The sequence below is a fragment of the Oryzias latipes genome, chromosome 15, assembly GCF_053564925.1.
Source record: "Oryzias latipes strain Hd-rR chromosome 15, Olatipes_Hd-rR_3.1".
Taxonomy (NCBI): Eukaryota; Metazoa; Chordata; class Actinopteri; order Beloniformes; family Adrianichthyidae; genus Oryzias; species Oryzias latipes.
The window spans coordinates 29,736,867-29,750,537 of NC_136251.1; the positions used below are offsets into that span (position 1 = coordinate 29,736,867).

Below are 13,671 nucleotides of genomic sequence, written 5' to 3' on the forward strand. Positions count from 1 at the left end.
TCTTTAGCCAAAACTTCAACCAGAGATAATTACCCCATACTTTGTGTCAGTTTTCCTGAGGATTTATGATCCGTTTGGCTTGCCACATAAAATCTATGCACGAAAGTCTGCGTCTGTTTTCAAAACTCTAGCATTCACACATCACTACGCAAGCTTTTAAACCAGTTTTTGGGCTCCACAGGTCAACCCATGATCAGGAGGTTTTAGGTTTGATTCCCAAAGAGGTCTGCTGCGCTGAATTCAGTGTGTGAATGTGAATCGTACAGTGACTGTAAAGCGCTTACGGTCTTTACACCATTTACCGTCTACGTAGGAAACGGGCGGCCATTGAATGCTCGCTAAAAGTTAAACCAGTTGGACTTTAACCGATTGGGGACATGGATTTCGTAGTGACGTATACATAGCGCCCTCTTCAAAGGACTGAAGAGTCAGCTATTTGAAAACTAATCATGAAGAGACAATTAATAATTATGGTTTGTGCCCGGCTGGAGTGATGTGGCACCGAGTCTGGCATTAAATCGGAATACAGCTGTGAAGGCAAAAGACTGGAGGCAGATTCACCAGATTCGCACATGCATACATGTGCTAGTATCAGGTGGAGACATTCGCATTCCAGAATATGTGCATCACATGCCAAGTGTGGACGTAGCTTAACAATGGTTTAATCATATTTTGCAGCCATCATATGTGCTGTGATGGCATTTGGTCATTTTTACTTTAGAGTAAAATAAACCTACCGTTCCTCAATCCAAACCGTGTTTTCCAAGATCAGTTATCGTCGATTTATTTCATTTTGACTTGATTTAATAATGCCTAAGGTCGATTCGTTTAACAACTTGCCTCAGACAGATCGATTTGGTTGGATTGTAGGAATTCATTGATTAAGTTGATTAATTGTTACACCCCTATTAATTACTAAATTAAAATGCATCAAGGATGCATTTTAGAGGCACTTTCTGGGAAAATCTGCCCCTGAAAGACAAGACTTTTGTAACTTGAGTGATATCCCACCGTTATGTCCCTACAACTGAATTCACACATCCGTCGCTGTCTTTCCATTTTTAATTTCAACTTGGGACATGCACAATGTTGGCTAAGTATAAACTGGAGAGGAATCTCAAGTTAGCATTCCGCCATATGCTAATGACGAGCCACAGTCACAGTCTCCCGACCCAGACACAGCTACCATTTAATAAATATACTTTACAAAAATATTGCAGGATTTTTTACATTGAAAAACTGCCTTAGAGACAGAAAGGATGCAGTTAAATAACAGGTAAATTAATGCAATAAAAAAAAATGTGCATGCTAAATAGACATACCCACAAAACGAGAAAAACTGGAAAACCCTGTTCTGTGCTCTAATTGCTGACAATTTCCCGAGGGATGCTGTATTTTCCATTACCTCTCAGATTCTACTAACATAAAGAATGTACAGAAACAAACACGGGCAAACTGACTTCTCTACAATACTATTCTTCCCTTTTGAGGATATGAAATCTCTTATCCCTATATTGACCAAATCTGAGTTAGAAATAGTAGCATTTCATTTTCTTTAAAAAGAAAGTGTAAATAAAAAAGCAGCACTCGGTTGGGCACTACTGCTTGGCATGGAAGTTTGTTGGAGTGGTGTCAGTTCAGTCGAGCAGTAAAAGCCTTTCCTCACAGTTCAGGTGTAATCTGACCTAAAGAGCCATTCTTTGGGTTTAGGTGAAGATGTAAGCAGTTTCTTTTTAGTCCTTACGTTCTAACGAGGCTAGAACTCCCTTGCTTCTTCAAACTGTTTGTAGTAGTCCTCATCCTGAGGGTTTTCTGGACATCTCTGCCCGTTGTTGGGCGGTCGAGCCTGGTTGTAGCGGCTCCAGTCTCCTTTGCAGATGATCCAGGGTAGGATGTCCACCTTGTAGTGCAGATCGGCTGAGAACTCCGTGCTGATAAGGTTGGGCGTGCCGGCACCTTTGCCGCGCGTGATGAGCTTCATGTTGTCGTCGTAGCAGCAGTGCTGAGCCGCCAGCGTGGTGGACTCCAGGGTCAGCATGGAGCGGATGCAGTAACGGGCTGTGGGCTTGTAGATTTCCAGCTTCTCCTTTGGTCCACTGGCGTCTTTCCAGCGGAAATCTCTGCGCGTTGGGGCGTCGCGGACGTCTGCTGTGCTGTACGCCACCTCGGTTGGGTAAGAGCACGGGCAGCTGGGGAGATCGTTTGCCACTTTGGTCATGTACTTCTTCAAGAAATCGCTTTTGCAATTCATCCATCGTTCGCAGCTGTCGGTGTCTGGAAGAAAATGAAGATGCAGTCGATGCCTGACAAGAAACTCGATGAAACCTACAATGAGGTTATTGGGAACAAAGTGATGTAATGCCTCAGTCACAACTGCCTTTACGGGTGGATACAGACTGCGGGATAAAAGTGGGCAAACCTGTATGCAGGTGGCCTGTACAAAATATCAATATCGTACACCGCTCAGTGAGTACATATAGAGAATTTGTTCATGCAGATTTTGTTCTATGGCTACGCTGCAGACAGGTCGTAGTGAACACTTATATATGACACATAAGGGTAAATAAAGGTCAAATAGGTGAGGTGCAGATTTTTTATTTTTTCAACACCCCCAAATCCTTGTGTTCAGCCCTTGTCACATGCTCACCCAGTGAGTGCTACTCAAGGACTTGAGGCATGACCATAAGTGTATGCAACTTACATTATCCATACGAATACTTCCTGATACCCTCACCACATGCACAGCAATTGAATGTTCCATTTAGACGGCTGGCCATACGAGCCTCAAATGCAAACACACACCTGCCTTCCCCTTTAAGATACGGCTGCTCCTCTCTGTGTCCCTTCATGAACCCTGACAACCAAGTGAAAAGTCTACTTCCAATGAAAAGTCTATGTAAATGGGGTGTACATGTGCGTTTCTGGCTTCTGCATTAATCGAGTTAAAACGTTGATACACAAGTTTTTAAATCAGTTTTTTCTGTGCCCTTTTTTTAATCCTTTGAAGTTCCAAAAACTAATTATTGTCTGGTCGGAATTCTACAACAAAGTCTTCCATATATCGGAATAGAGCTATGAAAGAAAAAGCCTGGAGCAAGATTCACCAGATTTGCGCCGCTACGATGTTTCACACCAAGTCCAGTGTGAATGTTAAAAGCACGTTTAGGAACCAGTGTCCCTCGCCTCGTGTGTGTGTAGCATTAGGCAAAAGTGGGTAGTATGTGAGGAAAACTCTTACCAACACCAAAGAGCTCTGTGGCGTTGAACTCATTCGTTCCAGCTAACAGACTCACTTCAGTGGCTGCTGTCTTGAAGGTATCTTCAATACCTTTAGAGGAAGACAGACATTTTGAAAGGTGAAGCAGTGGATGAAAAACAACTCGTTTGTCCGTGTCTGTTGTGGTGATAGATTACCAGGGCAATTGGGCATGTCGCATGTCCTGGACTCTGTGGCCGTGCAGGCATAACCACAGGAACGGGTTCTCTTCTGATTTCCGTTTCCACAAGTGACACTGCATGCAGACCAGTTGCTCCAGTCCCCATCTCCATCCATGTAATCTTGGATCACAGAGAGAAAAAACGGGTCTTATTCTTAGGGAGCTCCAGCATGCCTCACTGATAATGGGTGAAGACGGATGCCCTGAACCCATTTTACACCCAAAACAATCGAAACCAACGAAGTAACCTCATGAAGTAACCTTATTTATTGCACAGTAGCCAGCAGCAGCTGTTCTGCTCTCCCTGTCAGGTCATGATTTTGAAAAGTGATTTGAAGAAGTGTTTGGCACCTCGGACAAAAGTCTGAACTTAGATATTTCGATAATAGCCTGTGTTTAGACCACAAACGAGACAACTGTAATGCTCTTTGATGGACGATTGTCACAGCCAGTCAACAGCTGTGATCATTAAGTTTGAAAAATGTGACAGTAAAGAGGATGAAGTGTTTCCTAAGCCGTTTGTGTGGTGAGAAATGAGGAGAAAACGAGACCTAACCACGGCGATAAATTGGAAGAATTTCATATTGGTTTGAGGTTTTACAAATGATAGAAAATCACCCTCCTAAAAGCTTCCATGGGAATGACATCTCCTACGGCACATGCATTCCCGCCTGGCCACTCTGGTTTGGGCGAGCTTCAACACAGCCTTCACTGTGTGACATCTAGTTTATACTCTTTCCTGACAAATTGATCAGTGTGGCTACTCATGGAGAGATTTGTGACGCTTTGTGGACGCCTGACCATGTTTCTGGCTCCATGACTGACTGCACGTAGGTGCAGTGAGGCGGTTAAAGACCCACTCCAATCATTTTATGAGCTATTCTAAAAAGTTCCCAATTGCTTTTAATTATAATTATGCAGTTTTTTTTTTCCAAATCAAAAACCTGTGTCGTTTTCTAGGACAAAGCATAACAGTAGTTTATTAGAATATTCACCGTTGGCATGGAGTAACCCAGCCTGCCCCTCCTTTCTTTTGCTGAGAGCTCTCTGTTTATACTCTCTCCCGCTAGCTTACAGCTCCTCACACACATTATTGCTAAAACAAAAATGGCGAGCAATATTGGAGTAATCCAGCCGCACAGATCCAGATTCCAGCTCAGACGAGGAAAACAGAGACGTACATGGATGTAGTCGTCTGCAAGTGGAGGCACCAGCGTATTTTCTACGTCACAAATACGATCTCTTTGTATCTGCTTCTGATTCACAACAATTTGAATACGAAAATCTTCAGAAATTTAATTTTGAGCTATATTGTCCTGATAAATGTCCTCCATCAAGAAGAAAATAGTGTTTTTTGGAGGACATGGACAAAGAAAATGAAGCTTAAAGTTGCATTACTGTGTATTTCTTTATTCACATCATTGTGAATTAAGAGCAGACGAAAAAATGTTGCTTGAAGAAGAAAAAATGTGCAAGTTATTACAGAAAGCTTCCTGCTCCGCTCCATTCTGATCATCCACCTGCAGACAAACAGACCCATGAACGCCGGAATCTGGATCAGAACTGGATGGATGGAAGGCTACGATATTCCTCGCCATTTTTGTTGCACCGCTAATGTTAGGTTGGGGGTGTAAGCTAGCAGGAGAGCATGTAAACATATGGATGAGGGGAACGTGGGCGGGGTTGCTCCGTTGTATTATGTACAATGACAAGAAAGGCTTCTTCTTCTTCCACACCACTTCTCACAACTCCTGAACTCCTGCCCCTCTGCAGAAACTACGTCCTAGAAAACAACACAGGCTTCAACGTTGTATTTAAAAGACCACCGGGAACGCTTTGAAAACAGATCAAAAGATGATTGAAGTGGGACTTTAAACAGTTCGATAACCCTGCAATGCCGAAGAATACCTCTCATAAAAGAGCTTAAAGGCTTCAATCAGGGGCTTCCAAAAGCTGTGCCTGTGATGCTTCCACTTATCACGATGCCTAAATCTGTAAATGACAGATTCCACCTCAGACTGGAGCAGTGAGGTCAGCAGTGCTGCAGTGATGTGCATTCCTCTTCTCTGCCGTGGATCTCACCATATTCTGTCTGAGTTTTGCTGCCTTTCCTGTCCCAGTCTGCCGGCGGTCTGAGGAAGTTGCTATCTGCAGTTTTGCCGCCGTAGGAGCGATCGCGCACTCCCGTTTGATGAGTGGAGGAAGAGGAGGAGGAGGATGAAGAAGTGCGAGGCCACCAGTTCCTCCAGTTGGGAGAGGCCCAGCTGGGTTTGCTTTCCTTTCGGAAGCCTTTCTCTGGTTCGTGGCCCTCCAGTCCGTCCACCACTTCAATGGTCACCTGCGGTAAAAGAAAGCCCAATTAAACGCCACATTCTGCAAAAGGAATAAAACACACGCCACACTTAAAAGAATGACAAAATCAATTGGGTGGCACCCTTGGTTGCCCCCCTACACACAGTACCACCGCCCTCCCCCTTCTGTCCTAACACATGTGCCTCCCAGATGAGGGGGGAACACCACCCCTGCTCCACAATCACCCCCCGCCTCTCGGGGCTCTCTCCACCTAAACACAAAGTTCAAAGGGCTCCTCAGCCTCCTCCAGACCATGAAAGCCAGATGAATTCCAGGATCAAAGACCCCCCCCCCGTATCCCACAGCCTCACGCCCTGGCTCAATTGGTAGCTGTGCTCTCCCTCCACATAATACACTGCTGACATTTAGCAGCGATGTCCTCAGAAAGGAAAAGATGTTCTTGCAGGAAAACGGTTCAAACGTGACTCACTGGGGGGTTTATGAGAGTTTAGAAGCTGTGCCCACCTTTGTTGGTTACTCTACCGGATTAATTAAAGTTTCTGTCTTATCTATAGGACTCAGGAAGTGTGAAAGGGACAAGGAGCTGGTGTTAAAGGGTGTAAGGAGACGCCTCTTCCTGCCCTGTGTGCTTGAGCAGCCACCTCTAAAGCCACGGGCAGCATCAAAGCGCCGCGGCAGGTGCACAGTCGCACACGCTCACCTGGATGTTGGGATTTTGCCCGTTAATATCCGCTTTGGAGAGGTCCGGGAAGTTGTGCAGGTCTAGGAGGAAGGATCCGTGGCCGTCCCTGCGGACGCTGCCGTCCTGTGTCCAGGGATGGGACGCCGGTTGATGGGATGTTCGGTGTTCCGGACCGGACCCTCGGTTTTCAGGAGCCAGATGTGAAGAGGAGCGGCTTCTTCCATTTTTGTTTTTCTGCACAGGCCACAAAAGAGACACAACAATCACATATTACAAACGTTAGACAAAAATGCCTTCGGTTAGACATCTTTATACACAATAAAAAGGAAAGGAGTTTATGCTTTGACTCCACATTTAAAACATCCTTATGCTCAGAACGTCAGATCTTATTTTTTTATCCTTCTGCTTCCCAGCATTCAGATCCAATTTTACAGCTGAAATACGCATTTTTCCGTTTCTTAGCATACAAAATACACAGTTGCTGCTCCAGACATATTGTGTTTGGATGCCTGCTAGTAGATAAGAGCTTTGCTGAATTGATGGCTTTCCTGCTATGCAGAGAGGCCTTAGCAAACACGCTGAGAATATCTGCTCTTTAGGACAGAAAAACACTTGGTCCTGGGCCAGCGCTGTTGTAAATCCATCCCAAAATGACAGCTGAGGCATATTCCTTCCATCAGGTATGCACAGAAAAAAACAATTACCTCTAAATTGGACAGACAGCCTTAAGTAGTCGGCAATCATGCAATCTCTGGTGGCAGAAATAAGTTCAAAGGAAACATCAATCATGCGTCTTGTTTTCCTCCTTTTTCTGTGTTTTTGTAGCCGTTCTCCAGCGTGAGGTTATGAAGGCGCTGCTGTACGGTTGCCAGTCACAGACAAACGGTCATCTCAGCCACATTGTGGTGGGCATAAAAGCCCCCCCCCCCAGTGGAGCAGCTCGTGTCCAGCCGAGCTGCACCGTGTGCTGATGCAGATGCTGTAAGAGGAGCTGCACAGCAGGAAGGAGGAGGTCAGAAATGCCTGCAGCTTGTGTCCAGCAGATAGATATGATGACATGATGCATGGGAAAGAACTTTGACAGCACATTTCTATTGGAACGTGGGCTTCTGCGGTATAATTAAAACAATTACAAAAGCAGCCATAATTTCAGGAAAGAGTTCTACAACCACCAAGTAAAGATGTTTTTATGCTGATTGGGGGGAAAGTATGATGATGATGATCATCGTTTGTGTGGATATTCTTGCACCACAGATTTCAGTCAATAATTAAAATGTCTTATTTTCCAGAGAAAACATGATTAACAGAGAAAAAAATGATAAAGAAATCCATAAAATCAGGGATGCATTTTGCTTGTTGTTTAAAATTTAAACTTTATTTATAAAAAAACTCTTCGTACAGCCGTAACACAACGTGCTTTACTGGTTTAAAACAATAAAAAAAATGATAAGACACACAACGCGCCCTCACAACACTCCTGACCCCCACACCCATAAAACTTAAAGCGTAAATTGAAAACCGACATGGAAACCTGGATTGAGATCGATAATTTGACTGATGGTTTGATGATTTGACTCAGAAAAATGTAGTTATGTGCCGCTCCCTGTAAATCACAACGCAAATGTACTGTTATTGCCTTTTTCGTTAGGATTCCCATTTAAGTTTTGAGAAGAAAAATCCAGAATAGGTGGAAACTAGGTGGAAGTGAGCTTTTGCAACAGGTTTTAGCTCCTCCCTCCTGTGTAATAAATGACATCTTATCATGTACTGTATTTTGTCACCATAAAATATGGTATTTTATCCTTATCTTTAAATGAATCTTTACTCTGGAGAGACCACTGAACTCAATCCGGGGAACAGTTTGTCAGGCAAGTATTCCGATGAAACCAAAAAATGATATGAGAGAAGAGAACCCCATACCACTGACGATGACTGACCCTTCTCCACTGATATTACATAGATCTGCATAAACACAATGGAAACATAAGAAATTATTCATAATTTTGCTTTTTTCCCCTTGAAATTTCAAGACAACGTCCCCTTCAGAGTGAGAATCTAGCATTAGGCTTTCCCATGAACACTTTCCACCTAAGTCTCACTGATAATAAAACAATAAAAATGATGCAAACATCTTTTTGTAAATTAGTTAACTAAGTGAGAGTAATAACCTTAAAAAGTCCAGCCACATGCAGTCTCCAAATGTTACTATTTTTTAGGCAAAAATGTGTCTTCTGCACACTTAAAGCTTTAAAGTCAAAGGTTTTTTTACTCACATCTGAGCAGACATCCCAGAAATCCCAGCAAGTCTTTAACCTTCCTACAGATTGAACTAGTCTGATGTTTACGCTGCAGTTTTGATGCATCTCATGACATTTTTCCAGCTCCTGACAGCAAACAAAACAACTAAAACGGAAAACTGCTGATTTTTTTTCCAGGGTTTCCCTTTTATTGCTGTTTTTGCTTTTTTTTTGTCTCTTCCTCAAAGTCCAACAACAAATACGAAATTAGAATGTCTTATTTGGGAGAAAGTAGAAACATAAAAAAGCATGTGGAAATCAGTGTAATTCAGTTTCTTATATAATAGTTTTTTTTCTAGATTGCGTAATCATCAATGATTACAAAACTAAAGGCTTCACAGGTGAATAAGAGCCGTTTCGTAATCCTCGCTTCACAAGAAAGATGCTTAATTTCTCCCTGACATTTGCATATTTTCATTTAAAAAAGTGTTTTCTGCAGCTAAAGGCCAAACCTTTGAAGATAAAACTAAATCTGTTCTGCCAAAAGAACAGACGCAAATCCCCATCAGAGCCCCTTTTTTTGTGTGCCGAGTTTTATCTGCAAATCAAGAAGTAGAAGGCTTTGATTCGGTGCTGTGAAAAGTCGGCCAAAGAAGGACGCGCAGTGATTTTAAGTTTCAAGCAGAATTTCAACACAAACTTCAAAGTAAACTTCAAATTTGACTCTGGCTCACCGCAGGAGAAGCCGTCAAAATTTAAGGTCATCAACAAACTGTTTTATTTCAAGCAGTTTAGTAACAATTAGGACAATGAAAGAAGCAAATGGTCCACAGGTGCGCCTCACCGCCCTCCCACTACCCACTATTTACCTGAGCAGCTGCTACACACCCCTCACTCTCCCCCTCTGCCCCTGACAACCTGGTCAGGCTGCACGACATGAAAAAAAAACCAACACTTTTTTTCAAGATGGCGGCTTTGTTGGTTTTATCTCCATAGCAACCATTCTAAATTTTGTTCGCTCAGGGGTGACAAACAGGTCTATGTTATTTTTAAAAGAATCGGCAAAAGTAAACTTTTGAATTTCCTTGGCAACCGAGGTTTTTGTTAACCACGCCCAAATTCCTAATGTGCTCATATCATAAGTTTTACCATTTCATTTAGCTTGAGCCAATGATTCATGTGTTAGATTTTCACAATATTCTGGTAAAATATGCATGCAATAACGGAACGCCATTTGTGCGACCTTGACGTGCTAACGCCGTGCAAATCTACAACTTTTAAAACCAACATTTTTTTCTCAAGTACCTTCCAAATGATACTCAAGGAGTTATGAGGTGATAGATCGAAATTACTAGTAGTTGTTTATATTTGCAGGTGATAAAGGTGATTTTTTTTAAATTCAAGATGGCGGCCTCTTCCAACCATCTGCAAAACTTAGTCTATTTAAGTAAACTACTGGTACTGGCATACTTAGGCTAAGTCCGATTTCCCTCCCTAACTACTAAAAAGCGACATAGTGTGGGACTATGTAGTGCCCTGGATTTTAAAAGCAATTCAGACACCACGCTCACTACATTTTTTGCCTTTTTTTTATTGGCGAATTTGACGTCATCGATTTCACAAAGTAAAAAGCTAATAAATACAAACATTTTATGATGAATATTTATGAATCCACTGTGTTTTAATGATTAAAACTTTGATGGTTTGTCTAAAAAAAATACATTTAAACACATTTTTTTTACAACTATTGTTCAAATCCAGTGCATTGTGGTCTATATTCGCCAATCGAGCATCGATGCACACTAGTTTTTCGCAGAGACTTCTGGGAAATATAAATGGTGAGGCAGGTATACATGAAGTTTACTTTGTATTTACTACATTGTAAACTTTAGTCTGAAGAAATATTCAGTTAGTCACACTTTCTACGCTACATGTACAATGTCTATAGTACACTTGCTATACTTATACTCAAGTATACTTCATAAAGTAAAATTACTTCTTTTTGCTTAGGGGAAGTTCAAAGGTCAACAAAACCTCATTTGCGGTTGTAGACTTAATCTTGTTGCAGGTGTGAAACTTCGTAAAGATTACACGGACAAAAGTTTTCTTTTGTCACGTTGTGGAAAAATGTGAACATTCACAAATTTCACACTTTGCCACAAAATTAACACCAAGCCATAGGTCCTGCGTCCATCCCATAATTACTTCAGAGCTTCTTTAGGATATGTTTCTTGGCTATCACTAGTCTGGTGTGATGTCATCATTTTGTGGGGTTCACTTTGTCCAGAATTCCTTTTCGCCTGGTGCTAGATTTGTGCGTTTTTTGTTGGCAAAGGTGTCGTTTGGGTGGAATTGCTAAATCAGTCTGGTCCTTCGGTCCAGGACGGCTGCGGGTCAGAATAACAGAACCATCCCAGAACCCAGGAGAAAACCCGCCTCAACCTGGAATACTGCGCAGTGTGGGGCCGCCTTGCTGTCTTTGTGGGTCAGCGGCAAAGGAACATGTGTTCATTTGGAGATCAAAAGTGACACAACGGTTCTCAGTTTATCTGGGGCCTCTTCAGCCCCCCCCCTACAACATGTTATGAATGAGCACTTGCACAAACAACAACCCCCCCTCTCTCTTCTCAGGGTATCTTCTTTTCCCGCCACCCCTCGTTTCCCCTCTGTGAGGAGCTGCTTAAAGGGGCATGACTCCATTTTCAATTGGAAACAACTCAGGGGTCCCCCCCCCGGTCCCCCCCCGGAGAGACTGGCAGGAAATGAAGGCAGCTCACGTTGTGCCAGCAATCACTCATGTAGAACAGAAACATCCCTCCATCGTTGCACACCTCATGAAGCTCAACACAAATGTTTGCCTCCACAAAGATCCAGAAAACCCCGATATTCACCCAAACTCTGCAGAGCGTCTAGAGTTTCCTCTCTGCGCTTCAGGTGCACAAGGCTGCTTCCTGTATTGTTTTTTTTCTCTTTGAATTGACACCACTGTGTACTGTAACAAGCATGGCTGAAAGGTGACATCACCGACAGTTAGAGAGGCAAACATGCAGAGGAGCGTATTTTAAAGCAACGGCGTTCAAAGCATGCCTCCGGCTTTATCTCCAGGAAGAATCTTGGAAAAATGGGACAAATGACAAAAGGGATGTTGAAGTTGGGAGAAGAGGTGTATGTTTCGAGTTTCCTCTTTGATCCCTCAGGAGTAACCCCCCCGCTGCTTTTCATCCTGCTCGTCCAATTCAACATTTGGCCGGGTGACAAATATTCAAGAAATTCCTGGGATGTTTCCTCATCTTTGCGTGGTCGAATGTCCAGCAAAACACAGACGGGAAAGCGATTCAGAGATAAGACTGATGCTGGCGGGGATCCTGACCCAAGTCCTGGAATTATTTCAAGAAATCCCAGAAAGTTTTCTTGAGGAAACAGCTCAGTGGACAAACACATCACTGACAGATGACAGGTGTTGTTGAGCATCAAATAACATTTTAAATCTGCACATTTTCACTGTAAAAAGCCTTTTTAATTTCACATTTCTTTGCGAACTTTTTGCAGGGAGGGCCAACCATTCCATCCAATTGTTATAATAATATTAAATGCAAACAAACAATTTAATGCTTTTATTTGCTATGGGATATTTCTTCACATAGAACAGAAATGTTTCTAAAGACATTTAAACCAAAAATGACTGGAATGACCAGGAATAAAATGAAAAAAAGCTTTTCAACATTAAATCTAACTTCATTTAAAATGTTTAATATTCCAAAATGTCTACATAAAGTTCTGAGAAAGTCCTGGGGGCCACATTGCATTGAGTTTTATGACAGGAGCCCAGTAGAAATTTGAACGCAGGCTGCATTTGGCCCCTCAGCTGATTTAGGGTTCAACAAATCTCAGATCAGAACTTGCAGCTTATCTGACGCCAGTATCCAAGTGGAGCAACCTCTTTACATAAATGTATCTCAAATGGATTTATTTGGAGTTCGAATTTGACCCTAAACAGATCAGGTCGGTGCTGCACTCTCCAAAGCCCCTCTAGGACTCATCTTTGACCTTCTGTGTTATCGAGTGAGCGCCCGGTTGATGACAGAGGGCTGCCTGCAGGTACCGTTGAGGCCCCAGCGGCGGGGAGCTGATCTCTGACCCTGGATCATGGTCTAGCGCCCGTCCCCTCAGACCCCGGGGCGCACGCCGGCCTGGAACCCTCCACACTCACCTCTGCGGGCGCCGCGTCCCGGTCCAGGCTCCGGGTGGCGTTTGCCTGCGGCAGCGGGCTGCTCCGCAGCACTGTGATGTGCAGAGTCAGCAGCAGGAGTCCCAGGAGCAGCAGCAGCTCCGCCGCCAGCCGCACCATCCTCTTGACGCGGCCGCTCTTCGGGGGTTCCGGCGTGGCCGGAGCTCCGACTCCGCCTCCTGCCGGTGCAGAGACTCCGATCTCCGGATCCGCCGGGGACGAGGAGCCGCAACAGCACTTCGGAGCCACTTCGGGGATCAGAATTTCAAAAAACGAAAAGAAAAAGGATCCAAAAAGATGCCAAAGAAAGAACACGGATAAAAATGTCTCTGCCGCCACTCCTCTTTGGGAGGTATTTTCCTTAGTTAGAGTTTCTTCATACAGTCTGAAGAAGCTGAAGATCAAGACTGAAGGACTCGATCCCGATCAGCGCGCAGCCCCAAGTCTCCGCTCCGCTCAGACCTCAGCGCGCTTCCAGCTGCCTTCGCTGCCTCCTCTTCCTCATGCCACAGGTTGCTCCACTTGGTCCGTTTCTTCTTCTTCTGGCTACATTCTGCGAGACTGTCTTCAGGGGGTTTACAAAAACCGGATTTTCTGTACTAAACGGCGCGCGTCTGCGTCACAAACAGGATTCATCCATTGCAAAAGGGGACGCGGGAGGGTGTGCGTCTCGTCGTGGCCTGCTGGAGGAGAGAAGTCAAACCAAATGAAAGTAGGTTCCCTCAGACACACGCTGGTCCTGTTGTGCGCTCTAGAGGTGGATTTATACCAAAC

General features: G+C 43.8%; 1 protein-coding gene across 1 annotated transcript; it reads right to left on the reverse strand.

Moving 5' to 3' along the window:
• Positions 1-1,165: 1,165 nt before the first annotated feature.
• On the reverse strand, positions 1,166-13,671 carry ism1 (isthmin 1). Its single transcript, XM_004077475.5, has 6 exons — positions 12,880-13,671; positions 6,451-6,666; positions 5,520-5,775; positions 3,415-3,558; positions 3,239-3,328; positions 1,166-2,274 (listed from the first exon to the last, which is right to left on the reverse strand). The coding sequence occupies exons 1-6, from the start codon at positions 13,015-13,017 to the stop codon at positions 1,757-1,759; spliced, it is 1,362 nt and encodes a 453-aa protein (XP_004077523.1). The 5' UTR covers positions 13,018-13,671; the 3' UTR covers positions 1,166-1,756.